General features: G+C 37.2%; 1 protein-coding gene across 1 annotated transcript in view; it reads right to left on the bottom strand.

The window, feature by feature from the left end:
* Window positions 1–2,277: 2,277 nt before the first annotated feature.
* The window catches only part of LOC137008301 (alpha-tectorin-like), a 45,677-nt gene continuing 26,843 nt past the window's right edge, over window positions 2,278–21,111 (bottom strand). Inside the window, exons 15-40 of the mRNA XM_067370272.1 lie at window positions 20,696–21,097; window positions 20,514–20,603; window positions 14,700–15,084; window positions 14,112–14,235; window positions 13,641–13,919; window positions 13,410–13,505; window positions 13,168–13,321; window positions 12,751–13,004; window positions 12,519–12,665; window positions 11,853–12,432; window positions 11,139–11,725; window positions 10,483–11,047; window positions 9,783–10,387; window positions 9,109–9,673; window positions 8,746–8,951; window positions 8,234–8,443; window positions 7,884–8,072; window positions 7,491–7,780; window positions 6,324–6,595; window positions 5,708–5,827; window positions 5,418–5,602; window positions 4,197–4,354; window positions 3,777–4,022; window positions 3,355–3,517; window positions 2,483–2,585; window positions 2,278–2,381 (exon numbers count right to left, since the gene is read on the bottom strand). Of these exons, the coding sequence (XP_067226373.1) occupies window positions 2,278–2,381; window positions 2,483–2,585; window positions 3,355–3,517; window positions 3,777–4,022; window positions 4,197–4,354; window positions 5,418–5,602; window positions 5,708–5,827; window positions 6,324–6,595; window positions 7,491–7,780; window positions 7,884–8,072; window positions 8,234–8,443; window positions 8,746–8,951; window positions 9,109–9,673; window positions 9,783–10,387; window positions 10,483–11,047; window positions 11,139–11,725; window positions 11,853–12,432; window positions 12,519–12,665; window positions 12,751–13,004; window positions 13,168–13,321; window positions 13,410–13,505; window positions 13,641–13,919; window positions 14,112–14,235; window positions 14,700–15,084; window positions 20,514–20,603; window positions 20,696–21,097 (7,079 nt within the window). The remainder of the gene's footprint in view (window positions 2,382–2,482; window positions 2,586–3,354; window positions 3,518–3,776; window positions 4,023–4,196; window positions 4,355–5,417; window positions 5,603–5,707; window positions 5,828–6,323; window positions 6,596–7,490; window positions 7,781–7,883; window positions 8,073–8,233; window positions 8,444–8,745; window positions 8,952–9,108; window positions 9,674–9,782; window positions 10,388–10,482; window positions 11,048–11,138; window positions 11,726–11,852; window positions 12,433–12,518; window positions 12,666–12,750; window positions 13,005–13,167; window positions 13,322–13,409; window positions 13,506–13,640; window positions 13,920–14,111; window positions 14,236–14,699; window positions 15,085–20,513; window positions 20,604–20,695; window positions 21,098–21,111) is intronic.

The following is a 21,111-nucleotide window of genomic DNA, read 5'->3' as shown; positions in this document are numbered from 1 at the left end:
GAACTGAAAGAATGGTTTGGGAAATTGAGCCAAGTGAATCAGTTACAGTGTGTTAACAATCGAGAGAAAAAAAATGTAATATATCTTTTTCTCCCTTGTCAAAACGGGAAGAGGTTAATGCATTATGTGAACATGAACTAAGAATCAACACTGTTACAGCATTTTCAGCAAATCCAGGTTAGTATTAAAATGTACGTATGCTAATACATTTTTAACAAGTTGAATACATGCTCATGGTGATGTATTATGAAGAAGCATGCATTAACAATGAACAGGAGTGTATTTTAAATATTATTTAATAAATGCTTTGTTCATAAGTTTGAGCATGAGTTTCAATTTACACACAGTACATCTGGCACAAATATGAAGAAACAACAACAACAACATTTTGTTTCATCCTCTGATCTACAGCCTGGTTATGATCTTATGAGCATCCCAGCATCTCATGAGAAGAACTTTCCTTGTTTGTGCAGCCAAAACTGATAGTCAGGTTCACTGTCTTTTTTGCACATTTCAGAGCTTAAACCACTAGAATGGATTCTGGACAATGAATGATTCTTCTCAGGTTACAAAAGTGCAGTTCTTTGTTTTTTTTTTTTTTGTTTTTTTTTCCAGTACGTGTTGCAAATGCAGTTCATCAAGATTCCCCAGAACTACATACAGTACATGACTGTCAGCACTGCATTAACAGTCTTTTTATTTTATATCATCACACAAATATGATGGTTGCAGTTTCTGCACTTTTAGGAGCTGGTTGTATTTATTGGCTCTCAGTGAAGCTCAAACCTCATGCATAAAGATGTTATAGAGACACATTGAAGAAGATTAATATTCTCTAATTATTCACTAAACAAACTCTGTCTTTTAGCATCTTATCGCATTGAAATGACCCAACTTTGACCCAAATGTTCATCATAAGTTTGCATTTGTGTGTCTAAGGTAAATGGATGTGTGATGAAAAATTAGCTGATGTATGTCTGACACATTCAGAAACCTGTTATACTAACTGAGTATATCAGCTATACTGCAGCATGACATACCAGGCCAAAGAGTTTTTCACACATGCAGCATGTTCGTTAACACAGATCAACTGAAACACAATCAATACTTTTTGTAGTTTAAAACTTCATATTAGAGCAGTTCATCTTAATTTATACTTTGTCATACTTCTATCTAATAGCACTTTATTCTGAATCACACAATATGGTCATTGCTACAGAAATATTACTGATTGTTTATGATTAAATGTAGAAATCTTCTAAGTATTTGATCTGTTATATTTTGTTGTCAAATCCAAATGTTTAATAATAGAAAAAACTTTCACAAAACATTCAACAATATTAATAATAATAATACATTTAAAAAAATATTAAAAGAATTTTATCTGTATGTTGCATAAATGCAGCAGTGTGTCAACAGATATTAATGTTAAGCTCTCACACAACAGGGTCAATCCAGGACAGTGTCAGAGAACTGCTTGAATGTGAACTTGCACTCTTTCCTACCAGCTCTTCAATTTCAGTTTCTCTTCACCTCTTATAACTGAAAACTAGAGCAATACAAGAACATTTTTTTGGCAATCTGACCACTGTCTGAATATCACCCCATCTTACGTTCTAAAAAAAAAAAAAACAACTCAACCAGTGATGCAACATTCTTCAGTGCCTTTAGAATTGAAAGTAATAGCAAGGCTTATTATTATAGCATCATGATGGAAAAGAAGGAAAACAATTGCAAAGATAGCAGTAAAAAGATAATGCTATGATCATTAATATTTCTTATACTGAAATAAAATGATTGCAAAAGGAAAAACAAATTATGAGTCCAACCATCAAATTTATTTATTATTTATTTTTACTCAATTTGGATAATTTACAAAGTTTTCATATATGCCTTATACTAAACACCGGAATAAAATATAACAACACAATTTTTAAGAAAAAAAAAAAAAAAGATATTACAGTAGTTAGATTTCTGATTATTATATAAAATCTCCACAGAACAGGAATGACCCAGTTATATTTTTGTATGATTTGAATTAACATAAATCTGATGGTCTTTGATTTGCAGCACATCATCTCAAGTGAGACTAAAGTATAAATGTAAAATATAAAAATGATCGTAAATGATTAAATAATAATATTTTTTTAATGCCACATAAAATATATCAGTTATGAAATAAAGAAACATTTAGAAACCCACAACCACTGTGGCATCAGTTCAACATTAATTAAAACTATTCTAAATAATATGTATTTAAAATGTTGTAAAAATAATCTAAAAGTGTGTCAGGACACTCATCAGAGGAACAAGAAACACCATCAGAGAACCACACAGATAAGAAGCCTCAGATACCTTCACCTGATCTGGGACCCACTTATCTGTGAACAGAGAATATAATGAAATGAAATGTAACATTGATTAATGACAAAAATCATCAGTAACCTTTATTACAAATGATTAAAATAAATGAAATGTTCACCTGTGTTCCCTCCAGACAACATCAGAGGACCCATGGATATGGAAGCACTGTCATGGAAGTCCAGAGACCTGCGCTCTCTCCGCTGGTGTCCAGAGTCACAGTCCTGATAGAGAAAAGAGCAAAATCCAGCTGTGTGAATCCCTGTTAAATATCACTGAACAAACAAGAAACAATGAAGTGCACAACATCTCCACAAGAGGCTAGCAAAAAAAAAGTATTTTAACAGCCTTGAACATTAAACATCATACCAGCCCTACATATAGGCTATTAGTGTTTGATCAATAAGGGTTTATAAACTGAAGATTTCTAAACCTTTACAATACAATTTATTTATATATAGCACATTTAAAAAAAAAAAAAAAATAAAAATAAAAAAAAAAACAGTGTTTTACAAGAGCCAAAATAAACAGACAAAATAAAGACACATAAAACATTAGAACAAATAAAAGACAATAAAACTGAAAACATATGGACTAAGGTTAAATAGAAGAGAATACTTAAGTCAAAGATGATTAAATACTAATGAAAATCAAGCAATATTAAAAGCAACTGATAAGTTTTCAAAATAGATTTGACGATTGACAAAGTTTGGGCGGATCTGATGTAAGTCAGTAGGCTATTCTAAAACTTAGGGCCATATTTATTTATTTTTTTAAGTCTAGTTCTAGGAACAGATAGTACCATTTACTACTCCATATACATACAGAAATACAAACAGACAGACAGACAGACAGAGGCACTGCTAATATAACTGATAAATTAGATTGATATTAAAAACATATATTGAAATACTAAATACAATACTAAAGCTACTCTCTCTTAAAAACTTAATACCACAAATTTATAAATTATGAGAGGCTTTGTAAACTGACCATTGAGCAGTGATTGCTGGACAGAAGGCAAAGGTGAACAGCACAGTGCAGGTAAAGCTTAGTGGAGTTTGCAGTGAAGATAAACATCCTGAAGGAGAAACGGCTGGATGTTGAGACGCCGTTCTGCAGCAGCTCCACTGTGTCGTCATTTGGATTGGGACACCTGACAATATCAATAATGACAAATTCTTTCATTTGAAACAGTCAATACAAACGTGATCTGCTGTAAATCATCACACATTTGCATTCCATGTACAAAACATTGAATACTTTGCTTTAGCTCTGACATACTGAAAGACAAAGCATGTAAGGCAATCCGAAACGTTATATGATTATTATTTGTTCAGTAAAATAATTAATTAATCAGTTACACTGAGTTAAGGCCAAGCATAAAAGAAAAGGAAAAAAAAGCCCTGCTTTACTCTGAAACGATGAGATCCCAGCGGAGGCTGTAATCAGGATCATTCACAGGTGTAGCCCAACACGTGTCCATCACCAGGGCAAACTGGCGCCTGTCGACCCCCTCAACACGAACTTCCACATGCATCTCCTGGTCGAGCTCTGCATCCACTGCACCAGTGAAGGGCCGGGTAAACTCATCATCCTGATATGAAATCATCCGGACACGATATCTGCCTTCACCAGCGGGAAGAGTCTTGTGCACAACACTGATGAAATATTCAAGAGCCATTTAAAAAAAGATCTCAAGTTTTATATTGAATTTTGTATTTGCCTCAACTCATTCTATATTTAGAAAAGAGCATATGTTCTTGGAGTATATTCACATATATTTACTCATTTTTATACTCTGCATTAGTTTTTCCTGCTTAAAAGATTCCCACCTCTCCAGTGGGTTGATTTCCACATTCATGGAAAGTGTTTGTGTTTGAGGATAAACACAGCTGAAAGAAAGCTTCAGGATTTTCTCTCTGCTGATGAGACCTTCTGACCTCGGTGTCCCCAGAATAAAGTTATCATAGATGAAGTGTGTGCCGTTAGCCTGAGGACAACACATATAGCATTTTGTAATTTAGCCTAAATTAAATTCAAGATTTCTATTTAGTGCAAATTGTGGCAGATACTATTTGCACCTTAGCGTATTTTAGTAATAATATTATAAAACTGTGATAATCATAAATGTATGCTACCTCATTGGGACATTAGATGTCTCTGTTCCTAAAGCCCACACTACACCTTTTTCTAACTCTATTCACCATATTAAACCTGTTGATCAGTAAATTAGTCCTTGAAGGTCCAGGAGGGGGCCATGGTTTATGAGCTTCACGTGTCGCAGTCAATGTCTCATCACATCCAGTTTCAATCATAGGCCAGTTAAATACCTGTTAAACACTTCATTTCTACTATTAAACACCTGTTGGGCACTTTATTTCCACTTTTTGAATATTTCTTTGTTTTTCTTAAAAATATACACCTCTCTGAGCTGATATGCATGGGAAAAGGGAGAAGATTGAGCTTGGAAAATGCTGATTCGAAATCTGGTCAGTCACGTCAAGAGCTATCATAAGCCGCCTTACTCTCTATTCCATTGCTCTTGTTTACAGATGTGTTTCTTTTTGTCTAGCTTAATCAAAGTTAGTGAAAATAGCATCTGCCAATGAGGTGGGCTGTTTGCACTTAGTTTAAATAGACATGCCTTAAAAAAAGGGGAAAGAAATGTTTTTTCTTTCCTTCTTTCTTTCTTTTTTTAACTAGTTCAACTTTATACATAACATTAAAAATTACAAAGCCCAAAATGTTGCATCAGTAGAGTGAAATAATGGTGTGTTACAAAAGAAATGGTGGAGAATGCGGGCACACGTTCTAGTCTCTTTTATGGCATGGTGTTGTGCACCCTTCCCCACTGAATGTCTCTGAGACTTTGGGAAGTCTGTTTGAGCCCTTTATTTTGTTGTTACAGATTCAGTAACCTTACAGACCTCTCTAGTGACTTCTCAAAGTCTTATAGAGATTCCCTAAGTGGTCAGATAAAACTGTGTTGGTTCTACAGACACTAAACATATTTAGATGGTGTATTTGAATAGTTAACACATAGTTAAACCTACCACAAGATTTGTACCACAGATGTGTTCATCATTATCAAAATGAAATTCCACTCTGCCATTCCGGACTGTTCCTTTGCAGCTGGGATCATTGAGGTGTAAGACATCGGCTTGAAAACCAGCCTCAAAGAGCTGACAGCGAGACACCGACATGGAGCCAGAGCTGCTTTCACAGGTTTCTAAGGAATCTGAACAAAACAAAAAAGTAAGGCAATTAATGACTGAAAAAAGAAGAAGAAGAAGAAGAAGAAAAAAAAGAGATATTTCATAGTTTCTGGTTGATTGGTACCAACCAAAAGAGTCAGGTTCTGGTTTGGGTTGATCATCGTTACACAAACATCCATAAACACTATTTTTCTTCCCACACCATTCATCCTCAGAGCAGCTGAGTTCAGAGCAGCGATCTCTTACATCTAAAAATAGAACACAAAGACAATGAGTCATATTAACAGAGCCAGAGCTTAAGATTTTTGGGCTTTTTGATTATTGTTCTGTATTCCCCAAGATATTTTTTTCTAGTGAATTAAATGAGCCATTTCATTTTTAATAATTTTCCCTTTTAGATCCACAGATAGTACACTTTACATCCACCTGACCATAAGAATTAAATTGCATTCTTTTCTATGGATTGGTCAAACGGGTTATAAAAATGATAAAAATCAGATAATGACTGTGAATCATTCAGACAGCTTATTCATCCACTGAATCATTTGGAATCAGTTTCTCACTCTAAAAATCATAACAGGAACACAGAGGACAAAAAATAAACTTGTATCCTATGGACCCTATTACCCCTCCCTGCTACTTTATCTAAAGGTCATCTTTCAGGTTAGTTCAGAAACCTACATTTTAGTAACACTGGTAACAAAATCACAAAATATTCTGTGCTGAAATGTGATTTTGACTTACCACACCGCAGACCCAAGCGCCATTCTGAGATCTGTGTCCCCAAGATGGCACAAGCTGTCTCATAGGCTTCAACAGCTGAACATAGCATGCCATTGGCACGTGTGTAGAGACACAGATCATACACACAAGAGTAGTAATAAGGTGCAGGGTCAATATGAAGATGGCAGTTCTGGAAGGGGCCAGTGGTGTTAGTGATAATACTACAGAGATCAGAATACCTCTGCCTGGATGGACACTCATCAGCATTACCGGGCTGGTCTCTGGTACCACAGCTGAAGAATACAAGGAAACTTTAGGTCAGTTATATGCCTGTACAATTTCATCATTTGGATAGTTTTCAGGTGAACAGCAAACATTATTTGCTATATTATTTTGCATATTTTGAACTAAAGCAGTGATTTTCCTTATGTTTTGAAGCAAAGATTTTCAGGAGAGGTTTTACAGTGGGCACTGAGTGGCGACTCAACAAAGTAAAAGTTTAACATTAAAACAATTTTTGAACATTAGCATGAAATCATCAACATTTGGAAGCCGATCTCTCTCACAATTTTGGCTGCTCCCAATTCAGGGTTGCCAGTGCAGCGTCATCAGTAATTCAACACAGATTTTACTCCAGATACATAATCATCTAAATAGTCCTTAATTGATGCAACCCCGAGAGTGCAGTGGCATGTGCAACCTTACTGGCTGGGACACTCACACTTACTCTATTGGAAATATAGTGCAACCAATTCACCTAACTTGCATGGCATTGGAAACCTACCCTGACACAAGGAAAACATGTAAACCCCATACAGAAAGGACTCTTGGTTCAGCCAAGACATGAACCAGTCAATAATAAACCAATTAATGCATTTATGCAAATACATGAAATTTATGCAGCATTTACTTCTGTCAGCAGCAATTAATTCACTCAATTTACTTTTCTGGATTACTCTTATCCAAAGTGACTTGCATTGCTTTCAATATATACATATTTTCATTTGGAATCAAACCCATAGCTTTGCATTTGATAGTGTCATACCCTGCTGTTTGAGCTACAAGACATACACAAAACATACAAACCCTATTTCCCCTTTCCACTCTAACAAAACAAACCCGAGGACACATTTTTGAATTATGACCCATCAAATTAAAATTACTGTCTTAAAGTCTCATGGTTCATACCCTGGAATGCTGGTGTCTGATCTCCAGCTGTGGCCAAAGGAAATGTCATCAGAAGCGAGTTCTCCACTTGGCAGCACTTTGTCATCTGCAGGATTGCCATCGAAATTTCCACACATTCCACATAGAGATCCATAGAATCTTTTGCTCACCCTGACTAGAAGGCTGTTGTGTCCATCAAAATGAACAATGAATTCATTGAATGCATTTAGAATTACAAATCCCTGCTCCTCGTGTAGCTCTACAAGATCATTGATTTGATAAGCTGGTGTGTCAATAGGATTTCCATCAACCTGGAGGGGAATTAGAACATTTCGATATAAGAGAGAAAATGAGAGAAGTGTATAAGTCTATTGAAGTGTATATAAAATGTATGTCATTTAAAACGTAACTTACTTTAACTCTTCTGTTCTGCCCAATAGTGATGTGTGTCTGTTGTCCATGTTGTGACAACCAAACATCCACTGCAGAAACAAATGACACTACCATGTTCCCCCGGTGCCTGTTGGTGGCCACCACACGGAACCCCAGATCACTGTCTGTAACATTTCCACAGGTCTGGGCAATCTCATATGAACACGTTCCCTGGAAGGTTTAACAAAATACACATAGTCTTAATTTCTTTCACTTCCCTCACAGAAATATACTAACATTGCATATATTCATATATTTTCATATATTTATTATGTTAAATACATTTGCAGTCAAACTTGTTTATCTATTCTAAAACGTTTACCAGTTCATACCTGAAAGTGGGCCACAGCCCCATCAAAGGTGATGTAGTGGGGGTCACCCCAGACTGTGCACGTGGACATTGTACTATAGCAATCACGATGTCCGTTTCTGACCGCACACTCCATGGCCGCTGGGCAGAAAGATGCAGTGCAGCGCAGATCATTTGGAGCAAAACACTGGCAACGCTGGGAACATGTTGAATCCCAGAACTGTTCACCAATCTACAAAATCAACAATGACAACAAACTTTACATTTCCATAAAATAAGATCAGTGAGTATTTTTTACATTCAAAAAAGCATCCTGGTATCACCATGTAGTTTTTTTAGGAGCACCATGCAAATGCAATGGAATGTAAATATATGGTATATCAAATACTATGGTTATACCATTTTTGTACTATTGCACACCAAGTGTTTTTAAGTGTTTTATGTGTTTTAAGTGTTTGAGATGATGTATGTTGCCATAATATGCTGCCCTATATAATAAGGTTTAACATAAAAACATAATGTTTTAATCCTCACATGATAGTAGAATCCATCATACAAGCAGCCACATTGCTCCACTGGTACACAGAGTCCTCCACTCCTCACAAATCCCTCATCACAGAAACAACCTTCTGAGCATGTGTGTTCACAACTAGCATCGATGCTGCTGGCGCACGTATGACCACAGTCTGTGCCACACACCTCATAATGACTGTTTGGGATGTTTGATGAGCAGTCCACGACTGGAAAAGGAACAAAAAATTATTTATTCAATGCAATTAATAGTTTGTACAATATTAAATCTTTGTGATAAAAGGAGAGCAAAATTCAATATAGAGAACAAATTCATCTGAAGTTGGTCTATTTACATATATCTCAGCCACACCTCCAATCACTTACCACAGGATGCAAGTTCTCTCCAGGGGTAGACCATGGCATTGACAGATTGACAAGCACTCACATAGGATTGGATAGAGCGACACAAAACATCATTACGGTTCCCAGAGATGCACACATCAAACACACAGTTATCAAAGTAGGCCTGTGGAGCTACAGAACCATGGCAGAAACTAAAGGGGCCCTGGTTGTCTCTGATGATCTGACACAAGGCTTGTGAGATCAGAGTTGTGCTCTCATCTTGGCAATGGCCAGGATTGCTGTCCCCACGGTCATTGCATGTGATGTTGTCCTCAACCTTCCATGCTGCCCCAAAATGGTCTGCTGATGGTGCCAGAGAACCTGACAGAGTGAGGAAGTCATCCTCGGGATGGCCATTAAAGTTGCCACAGATGCCACACATAACTCCACTGTATTCTGCTGGCACAACAATGTTTACCTCCCAGGAACCACCATAACTGACACTGAAACCAAAGTCAGTTGAGACATATATAAACTGTCCTGTGGAGTAGACAGACACCCGACCAGAGTCAAGATAGACAGGGAGGTTTCTGGTCTCTTCATCAACCTAATTGAAGAAAAAGTAGAGTATGTTTATACAAAATAATCTTATCAATAATTACAACAGTAATGTTTTTCATATCACATTTACAAATTAGTGAAAGGGACATGCTTACCTTAACAGCAGAATAACTGTTCATGTCCCGTGACATGTGCACAAGATGCCCTGAGACGTTGACAAAAACTTCAACAGTTATTGAAACAGGCCATCCATGCCATGCTTCATTTCTTGCTTCCACCTGGAAGTGTGGTAGTCCACGAGTGTCATTACACACTGTGGCCAGCACATATCGGCATGTGCCTTGAAAGTCAAAGTAGGTTCTATCAAAGGAGATATAATGGGGATCTCCAGATGCAGAACATCTACCATGTGGACGAGGATGGCAGCCATACTCCCCCTCCACCACACGACAGATTTCCTGTTCACTGCAAGATGATGGTGTGCAACGGACATTTCCAGTGATTCCATCACAGACACACAGGGACTGGCACTCTTCACCATGCCAGAACTGCTCTCCAGGCTGCCGATAACGGCCATCATAGTGACAGCCGCAACCAGTGGGGGGAACACAGCGATCTCCATCCAGCACTAGCCCATCATTGCAGTGGCATCCCCCCTGGCATGGCAGAGCACACTGGAAGGGAAATGAGAGGCTAGGGCAGGACGCAGGACAGGATGTGCCACACAGTTCAAAATGTGTATTTTCTGGACAGTTGGGATCTGGGATAATTAAGACAAAACCAGATGGAATGAATGATCAGCATTTTGAAAAAGATGTATAGTTTTAATTCTGAAAATCTTATCAAGATACTAACCACAGTGGGTGATACTCCTCCACTCTCCAACTACAATGCCATTCTGTTGGCAGTGCAGTGTGTACCCTCGCAGGGCTTCACATAGAGCCTCCCTGGCACCCTCTGTCTGGTCTAACATTTGAATACAGTCTTCAATCCGCTGCCAAGGGTCTAGTGTTCTGCTGCACTCAGCAAATGGTCCATCATTCATTGCCATGATGCTGCAGCGCTCACGGAACTCACTCCTATTCTGATAAACTCCTGGTACCCAAATGTCAGCTGGGTCCTCACACTGGGCTGACAGGGATCCGTCACGCCAGCTGTCCGCAAAAAGCTGAGAGTCATCCAGCAGGACACCATCTGGGCTGTAGAATTCATCATTAATGTTTCCATTCAAGTTCCCACACAGACCTCCAAGTGTACCATTGTAAGTGGTTGGAGCTGTGATTCGGACAATGTGCGGCCAGTCAGCTCTAATGGTCACTCCAAAGTTTGTCTCCAAAACAAAACCCCTCACACTGCTGTGATAGATGTGGATCTGACTGGAACCAACACTGATGGGTAGACTAACCACCTGTCCATCCACCTGAGAAGAATAATAAAGTTAATTGATCTAGCATATGAGTTTAAAATAATATAGCTATATTGCTCAAAATAAATGAAAATCTTTAGCCTACCTGTACATTGCTACCTTCTCCCAATTCAATGGAAACATGAGTTCCTCCTGCCTCAAAATTTAGGAACCTGGAAAACTCTTGAAGGCTTCTGGGTACTTTCTCCACGGTCAAAACAAAGTATGGTAGTTGGGATGGCCCCATCACTCTTGCAAGGGTCAGTCCACAAGCTCCTGGGTATCTGAAAGTTTGTCCATCAAAGGTGTGGTATGAACCCAGGTTTTCAACTGAACAGGTAGCATAACTGATGGGTCTGCAGCCTCTCACACCATTATGGAGTCCACACACCTCTGCTGGACCACACTGGTGCTGATAGCAGACCATTGACCTGCTACTGCAAACACACTGTCTCCCACAGTCCTCATCCAACACTACTGACTGTCCCTCAGAATAATAGAAGCCCTCAAATGTGCAGCCACAGTTCACTTCAGGCACACATTGCCCAGCACTGAGGATGTACCCATCATCACAAATACAGCTCTCCTGACTGGGCAAGGGACAGTTTATTGGGGAAGATGGGTTGCTGCAAGTTGCAGGGCAGCCTGTTCCGTGGGACTCAAAATGACTGTGACTATCAGGGCATATGATTTCTGGAAATTGAGGGCAGAAATAAGAATATGCATAAAACTCTGTGATCTTTCAACTTGCACAAATATTTCAGTTACATTAGGTTAAATGCCAAAGTTACTTCTAATACAGATATATCATGGCACTTACCACAAAAGCCTGTTTGTCTCCACTGCCCTAGTTGTACACCCTGCTGTTGGCATTGAGCAGAATACACATTGAGAGCCTGGCACAGAATAGGCTGGTACCCTCCTCCTAAACAAAGATCATAGACACAGTTCTCTATGTAGGTCTCTGGCGAAAACACAGAGTGGCAAGATGCAAAAGGCCCCGAAACATCTCCTAGGATTCCACAGTGGTTTGTGTCACTGTAAAGGCTCATTTCACTGCTGGTACAAACCGCACAAGCAAGTCCTGTGCATCTGACATCATGGCATTCAGGATCCATGTCCCCCTCTACCTTCCAAGAGTTGGCAAAGTCAACATCCGAGCTCAAGATCTCCCCAGAGATTGAACGGAAGTCATCTTCAGGATGTAGGTTATAGTTCCCACACAGACCACATGTGGCATTCTGGTAGTCATAAGGTACAGAGATGGTGACATAGCTATACGCATCATAGGTCACTAGGAGACCAAAATCTGTGCTGATGGCCAAGGAAAAACCTGACGGATAGACTTGGATGGAGCCATTGTGGAGGGTGAATGGTGTTGCTAGAAAGGTCCCATTAACCTTGAAAATGTAGACAAAAAAGAAATTAGGAAGATGGAATGATGGCTGACATAAAATCAACATTAAAGCAATATAGTGATATTTACCTTTGCCTCATAATAGTGATCTTTGACCAGTTCAATTTCTTCATTATAGACAAATACTCTGACCATCCTAGTCCATGACACATGTGTACTACCCCGATGCTCATTTTTGCCCTCAACACGATAGTATGGTAAACCATTTCCACAAGCCTAAACAATGATACAAATTCAGAATCAGTAAAGGACTGTACAATCTCTTCTACAATAAATAGAAAGCCATAGCAGCATTACTAACCTCGGACAGAACATATGTGCACGTTCCTTGAAAGTGAAATATCTGATTGTCAAAGGTGTAGTAATGAGGATCACCGGAGATGGTGCATGTTTGCCGCTGAATGTTCTGACAAGAGTATTGGAAAGCAGCTGGACGACAAGCTTGGGAATAAGTACAGGTCTCAAAGCTGCACTGGAGACCACTTCTAGTACAGGTGCATCTCTGCTGACAGTTGGCATCACTCCAGAAGGAGTCTCCCAGCTGCACTGGAAAACCTATAACAAAGAGTTAATGGATATAAACACCAAAAATCATTTTTGTAATTACTGGAAGGCTTCACCTATGGCTCACTAACATGGTATAATCACATTTGAGTAGGTCATTCAATGTGTTGCTGTAAATAGCAAATATTGCACGCAGTCAGGAAAGCAGCTTTACCATTAAATTGACAGCCCCGTGTTCCGTGATCTGTTCTGAAGGCCCATCTGCCTGGCACATTGACATTGCTGTTGTATGGTAGGGCTGTGATGTCATTCTGGAGTGATCCAGTAATTGAGAAATGGTGACTTGAGTCGATGGTGTCATAACCAGCCTAATGATAAGGAAGACATCCAGATGTCAGATTAGTTAGTCATAAACAATGCGATACTTATTATATCAATCTGTCATTTTATGCATACCTGTACATATCGTTGCGTTGGAGCGATTGCACCATAGTTCATTACAACAAATGAGAGATGGCCATTTGAAATCAAAACCACTTGGAAAGATGTTTCCTTAAAAAAGACACATACAAAAAAAGTTGTTTTTTTTTTTTTCCTCTTTGCAAGTGAAGCAAGAAAACGTGGTATAATGATTTTAATTTTTATGGGAACATGACGGTTTCCATGGTACCAAATTTGGCTACTTACTGTTCCTGAATTGTAGTAGTATGCAACTCTATCCCATGTTGCAACAAAGACCCATGAAGCAGAGAAACTCAAGTTAGGGAAGTATTGGTTTATGTCTTGGGTCCCCTGTGTTAGGACACTGCCAGATGTGTACTGTTGATATGAGATAACACCATTCCAACGGTTGTCAATATCTGTCCAGAATGGAGCAATGAGGTCTTTCCCTCCATAAGCTGGGAACTGGTATGGAGAGAAGCTGGACCATGCACTGTCAAAAGTCAAGTGTCCATTGTTGTTTACCTGAAATAGAAAATAGAAATGACTGATTGTCATGTGCAGAATTCTTATAAAGGATGCAAAATTGCTTGTAACAGTAATTTAAACTGCAGTGAACGGTCATTTTATCATTTCCTATTTATCCAAGAGTGTAATGATTATAGACAGGTTACAGACTCTCATAATCTAAGATCCTCTCACATCTGATTGACTTACATAAATTTGGTTATATGTTTGCCCAAAAAATATAAAGGGCTGCTGGAGGTAAATAACTGAGGAACTTCCATCATCAATGCGTTCATTCACTGTGTCTCCAGTTCCAAATGGATAAAATCGACCCGTAATATTAATGCCATTGTCTGAAAAAAAAAAAAAAAAAAATGTCATAGACATAATTTCAGTTTTATTTACCTTAGTGTCTCCATCATAATATTTGCAATCTCTGCATAATGAAATGCACATGGTACAGCATTTTGACTTATATCTGCACGGCTGTGATCACCTGTGACCTTGTGCCTATGGCTGAATTACTGACTTATAATATCATAGCCTATATAGCTGTATAACTTATTCTATGGATCTGATTTGTTAATGCAAAACAACAATTCTCCAGATTGTAACAGTACATTATATTACCAGTCGTAGTGTCCATGGTTGTAATTTCTGTTGTTGTAATTTCGGTTGTGGTTGTCTCTGGTGTGACAGTAGTAGTGGTTGTGTTTATGTTGCTTGAATCTGAAATAAATTATAAATTTTATATATATATATATATATCTTACATAAACAAAGAGCGCATTTATATATTTACCTGCACAGTATGCCAAACTGCAGGTTGTTGGGCTCACAAACTCATAGACATAATAATATCCTGGACAGGCTTTGACTTTAATGGGATTGGACTGAAAAGCACAGCAGTTATTCCACCAGTGACCGCAGACATCTCGAGTGACCACTCCATCCTCAACAGTTGGATGTCCTCCGTTCAGCCACAGTGGAGCGTGAGTGCCACAGCTATACTCATCAACACATGTGTCTGGCATCTGAACGCTCTGACCCTGAATGAAGAGACGATACCAGCCGTTCCAGCTGACCCCAGTGTCACACATTATCTGAGAGGAATGTTGATTGTTGGTGGCTCTCCATGGATCATCCAGGACACTGTAGTTGTAGCAAGGGTCAACTGGGGGAGCTGTTGTCATGGAAATATTAAAAATTTACATTTTGCTGAATGAATAAAATCACAATCAGAAAATGTGTGGTTTAGTTTCAAACACAAGGAGTGAAATATTATAATTCATCCCATAGGTTAGTTTTAACAGACTCTGGGGTAAGATCTAACATTATGAAATAAGGATTATAACAAAAAGATCAGTTTGAAAGCTTTTTATTTAACAACACACACAAAAAAAGGGGCCAAATGCTCATTTTACATCCCTCAATTTCTCTTTCTCTTCAAAGACTTAAGCCAGGGGTGTCCACCCTAGTGAAAAAAATGTATACTTTATTGTATTTTAAATATATTCCCTTTTTCTATAGTACACTGCAAAGATACTAACAAAAAATTACTATCATTATATGCAATTTTTAACACACTTTAAAATAATTGTACTTTAGTATATTTTCTAAAAAAATATATATTTTAGAAAAATATACTTGAAGTGTAAGTTCAGTTTATTTTTTAAAAGTGTATTTGCACTTTATAAAAATATATTTGAGGTATATTTTAACAGTGTGCTGAAAATGATCATTGTAACAATGCACTGGAAGTTTACTTAAAAATACATTATTTAATATCCTGAAGTTGTAGTGTTATCTAATGTTAAATTTGAGTATATTTTTTTTAAGTTTACTTCTTCATCCTTGAAATTCATTATATTTACTAATACTATTTATTTCAGTATGAATGCATTACAAGCCCATTTAGTATTCATAAAGTGTTTTATGCTTGACTGTGTACCGAAAACAATATCGACATGCCATTCTGATACAGTTCCCTGCTGCTAATCCTCATTTACTGTTCAAAAATAATATTGGTTCAATGTAGGATTAAGACAGACTATTGTAAAAGTGAATATAGAGTTGAACATGCTGTCTGACCTTATATCTTATGTATTATATATGACCATATATCTTTGGTATATTCTGTCAACAGATGCTGTTCTTCATGAGTTTCTGCGGTCACTACCTCTGTGTAAGCGGCCATCAGACACAATGAGAAGCTCATCAGAAAATGGAATATAATGTGTAATTTGTATTTGTGTATAGAGGGTCACCATGATCCAATATATATATTTTTTTTTTTTCTTTAATGAAAAACATGGTAAGTTTTGCTGAATCTAAGTTTAAATAAAAAACTATTGGATTTGTCAATGAAATATGTCTCTTCATTAGTGATGTTGTTACATTTATTTATTTTAATGGCCTTGAAAACAAATGCATTCATCTTTGGGAAAATGTGTCTATTTAAATAGTAGCACAATTGTATTGTGTGAGATTATGTAATTCAAAGTAGTCAACATTTGAAGTGGATCAAAAAAGTTAGGACAACATTGATAAAAGGTTTTGAGCCGCTTCAAATGTTGACTATATTATACAAAGTATAAGTAATAACAAAGTGTATTGTTATTGACTGCAAAGTGTGTAATGTTTTATATTTGGAATAAGCTAAAAGGTACTGAGCATACAGTATATACTATTACCTGTAAAATAATATATTCAGTGTATATTGCTTGTGTTTTCTGAAGACACTCGTAATTATTTTGTAATGTACTTAAATCACAAATAAAGTGTACTTATAGCACAAAGTGTACTCATAACAGAAATAAAGTATACTTATAATACAATGTATATTATAACAAAAAAATATCTTTTAACACAAATAAAGTATACTTATAACACAAATTAAGTACATTTTAATATCACTAATCAAGCATGTAATTAATCCCTACACAGACATATACTTAAAGTGCACTAAGTATACTTGAAGTTGTTCTAATTTAGCACACATAAGTATACTAAATATACTTAAAGTTGTATTTTAATACTACTTAATTTCAACTTAAATATACTTAGTACAAAATTAGTTGTTTCAAAATAGCACACTTTAAATGAACTAATCATTAACACACTTGAAATATACTAATAATTAGTCTTGCTGCAAGTATACTTAGAATACTTTTTTTCACTAGGGCAATACTGCTCCTGGAGAGCCACTCTCCTGCAGACTTCAGCAACAAAGGTCGTAGGTCCACTTCTTGATATAATTAATTCATCTTTAACACTAGGATACGTGCCAAAAACCTTTAAGCAGGCTATTATTAAACCTCTTATTAAAAAACCTCAACTAGATCCGAGAGATTTAGTAAATTACAGGCCAATCTCGAATCTACCTTTTCTGTCAAAGATACTAGAAAAGGCAGTTTCAACACAACTGTGCTCCTTTTTAGAAAGAAATGGAATCTGTGAGGATTTCCAGTCAGGATTTAGACCATACCATAGTACTGAGACTGCTCTCGTTAGAGTTACAAACGATCTACTCCTATCATCCGATCGTGGCTGTATTTCTCTGTTAGTGTTATTAGATCTCAGTGCTGCTTTTGACACTATAGATCATAACATTCTTTTAAAAAGACTTGAAAACTATATTGGCATTAGTGGAATTGCTTTGGCATGGTTCAAATCGTACTTATCTGACTGTTATCAGTCTGTAGTAGTTAATGAAGAGATGTCGTATCGATCACAGGTTAAATATGGAGTAACACAAGGCTCAGTACTAGGACCGTTGCTTTTCACTCTGTACATGCTGCCCTTAGGAGAGATAATTAGGAAGCATGGTGTTAGTTTTCACTGCTACGCTGACGATACTCAGCTCTATATTTCCTTGCGGCCTGACGAAACCTACAAATTCACAAAACTAACAGAATGCAGAGCTGACATTAAAAACTGGATGACAAGAAATTTCTTATTATTAAATTCAGAAAAAACTGATATCCTAATCTTTGGACCAAAAACTTCCTCACGAAAAAACCTTGAATACCCTCTAACACTTGACGGGTGCTCCATTAAATCTTCGTCCTCAGTTAGGAACCTGGGTGTGCTCTTTGATACCAATCTTTCATTTGAAAGTCATGTTTCTAGTATCTGTAAAACCGCCTTCTTCCATCTAAAAAATATATCTAAATTACGACATATGCTCTCAATGACAAATGCGGAACAGTTGGTTCATGCATTCATGACCTCAAGACTAGATTACTGTAACGCTCTACTGGGTGGTTGTTCTGCTCGGCTTTTAAACAGACTACAGTTGGTCCAAAATGCGGCAGCTAGAGTTCTTACTAGAACCAGAAAGTATGACCATATTAGCCCAGTTCTGTAAACATTACATTGGCTCCCTATTAAACATCGTATAGATTTTAAAATCTTGCTACTTACTTATAAAGCTCTAAATGGTTTAGCTCCCCAGTACCTAAGTGAGCTCTTAATGCATTATAGTCCTTCACGTTTATTGCGATCTCAGAATTTAGGCCAGTTGATAATACCCAGAATATCAAAATCAACTGAAGGCGGCAGATTCTTTTCCTATTTAGCACCTAAACTCTGGAACAATCTTCCTAGCATTGTTTGGGAAGCAGACACACTCTGTCAGTTTAAATCTAGACTAAAACACATCTCTTTGCTCTTGCATACACATAACACATTATCAATACTTTAACATTTTTTCAAATCCGTTAAAGGATTGTTACACTGCAATAATTAGGTCGGCCGGAACCGAGAACATATCCTATAACACTAGATATACCTGTACATCAGAATAAGAATGGCATCTATGCTAATATCTGTCTCACTGCTTATCCTGAGGTTTGCTGGGTACTGGATCCAGGCCGTATCCAGATCAGATGGAGAACCTGTGTCTGGACCTGACTACAACGTAGCCCAGGAGACAATGGGCCTACAGATCCAGTTCTGGCTGCATCTATAATTCAGATTTTTAATCCCCGTATCCGCTTACATATATTTATATATAATCTATTTTTAATTTCTATAATAAAAATGTATAATTCAGATTTTGATCTCCATATCCATTTACATATATTATATATGTATATCTTCCAAGGGTTTTTTTCCCTCCCAGGACTTTTTTTCCCAATGCTAGCACGCTGGGTTTTTCTCCTAGGGTTTTTTTTCCACCCCTGGAAGTCAGCCAACATTGGTTTAATGTAGCACCATCTTGTATATGTTACATATTACCACGCTTGTTTGTACAGCTTATTTTTAACCACTTCCCTTTTTTCTGTGCTTCTAATATGTAAAGCTGCTTTGAAACAATTACCAATTGTAAAAGCGCTATATAAATAAATTTGACTTGACTTAACCCCAATTAAACACACTTGAACCAGCTAATCAAGGTCTACTAGGCATACTAGAAAACTTCCAGTCAGATGTGTTGAGACAAGTTGAAGCTAAACTTTGCAAGAAGAAGCATAAATACAACAGCTGTAACATGCTTCAATGATGTTACAACTAACCCAGAGTCTTGTAGCCATGAACTAGCTCACCTTACAGCTAACAGCCAAAACTTTGGCCATAACAACCTGAAAAAAATATCTACACAGACACACAATGAACATAATTTGAATTGAGTTTAACAACAAAGTAGCAATTGCCATAACAAAAATAAATGAAGTAAAAAAAGTTACTTTCTGATATCAAATTACTTTTTTCCTTGAAAATCTGCTATGTCTGTCACAGGGCTCTACCTTCTCGCATGTGGTATAAGGACGAAACCAAGCATGTGTGAAGTGAATCATGTGATTTGTAACTTGGTCCTGATTGGAGAAATTGTAAGTGTTACAACTAACCAGTGTTACAAGCATCACCTGTTAATGTGATTTCACTAAGTATGACATGTTTCTGGATCAACATATTTGTTGATGAAGGAATAACATTCCAATCAACCAATCAGATTTGAGGGACAAGTTTACCATTTATCTCAAGTTTAGGCTTGCAACCAGGGTGCTTCTACGTCAGTGTTATTCACATATCTTTCCTCTCTGATATTAGGAATGAGTTATGGGTATTAGGTATTAGGTTTAGGGGTAGGAATAGGGTTAAGACTAAATTTTCGGACATGAATGTTGATCCAGGAACACGTCTTACAAAATCATTGTAACCACCATCCCCGGTTTCCCCCCAGCACATAAAATTGTATCAATGTAAAAGGCTATAAAATGACACTCTGATTCTATTATTATTATTATTATTATTATTATTATTATTATTATTATTATTATCATCATCATTTATATCTGTGTGCACATGCAGTAATTTAATCTCTGATGGTTGGGGCATGTAAACAGTTGTTATGAACTGAGTTTGAGAAACACTGGTGGTTTAGTTTTCACAGTTAACAAAGTCTCAGTACTTCACTTTGTCTAAAATGCATTCTATGCTCACATTTTACTATACAAAGTTTGAATTGCCTAATCATTTGTGAGCTGTATTGCTTCCTAATGTGATTGTTTTTGTTAATATTTTCAGGAGAAATTAATTAGCTATGAATGTACTTATTGTGATTAACAGTAACATTGAAAGGGATCATGTTTATTAAAAATACTTTACCAGTGGTTGTGATTGGTGGAGTAATGGATTCTATGGATGGGATTGTCTCTGTTGTTGTAGACACTGATGAGATGATCTGACTTGAGGCTTCTGGTATTAGGAACATTTTATATCAAAAGTAATCATTTTCAAACAAAATCCTGAAAAGTAAATGACTGAAGATCATATAAGTAAACACTCACCTGCACAGTAAGCTCCGCAAACCATTGGCTTGACAAACTCATAAACATAGTAATTTCCTGGACAGGCTTTAATTTGAACAGGGTGGGAGGCGTAAGTACAGCAGCCATTCCATGTTGAGGCACAGACCTGACGGGTGACCACTCCATCTTCCAGCTGTGGGTGAGATCCGTTGAGCCACAGTGGGGAATAAGTGCCACACATGCCTTCATTAACACATGATTCTGGCATCTGAGCATTTTCACCATTGTAGAACAGCCTGTACCAGCCATTCCACTCCACATTATAATCACACATGCCATAGTAGTAATAGTTATTATAGTAATAGTTGTCAGTGGCTCTCCAAGGCTCATCCAGACTGGTATAGTTGTAGCAGGGGTCGACACTTGGGGGGAAGAAAGGTACTATTATAGAAAAA

This window comes from Chanodichthys erythropterus, chromosome 19 (assembly GCF_024489055.1).
Source record: "Chanodichthys erythropterus isolate Z2021 chromosome 19, ASM2448905v1, whole genome shotgun sequence".
Taxonomy (NCBI): domain Eukaryota; kingdom Metazoa; phylum Chordata; class Actinopteri; order Cypriniformes; family Xenocyprididae; genus Chanodichthys; species Chanodichthys erythropterus.
This window is presented reverse-complemented; position numbering and strand designations above follow the sequence as displayed.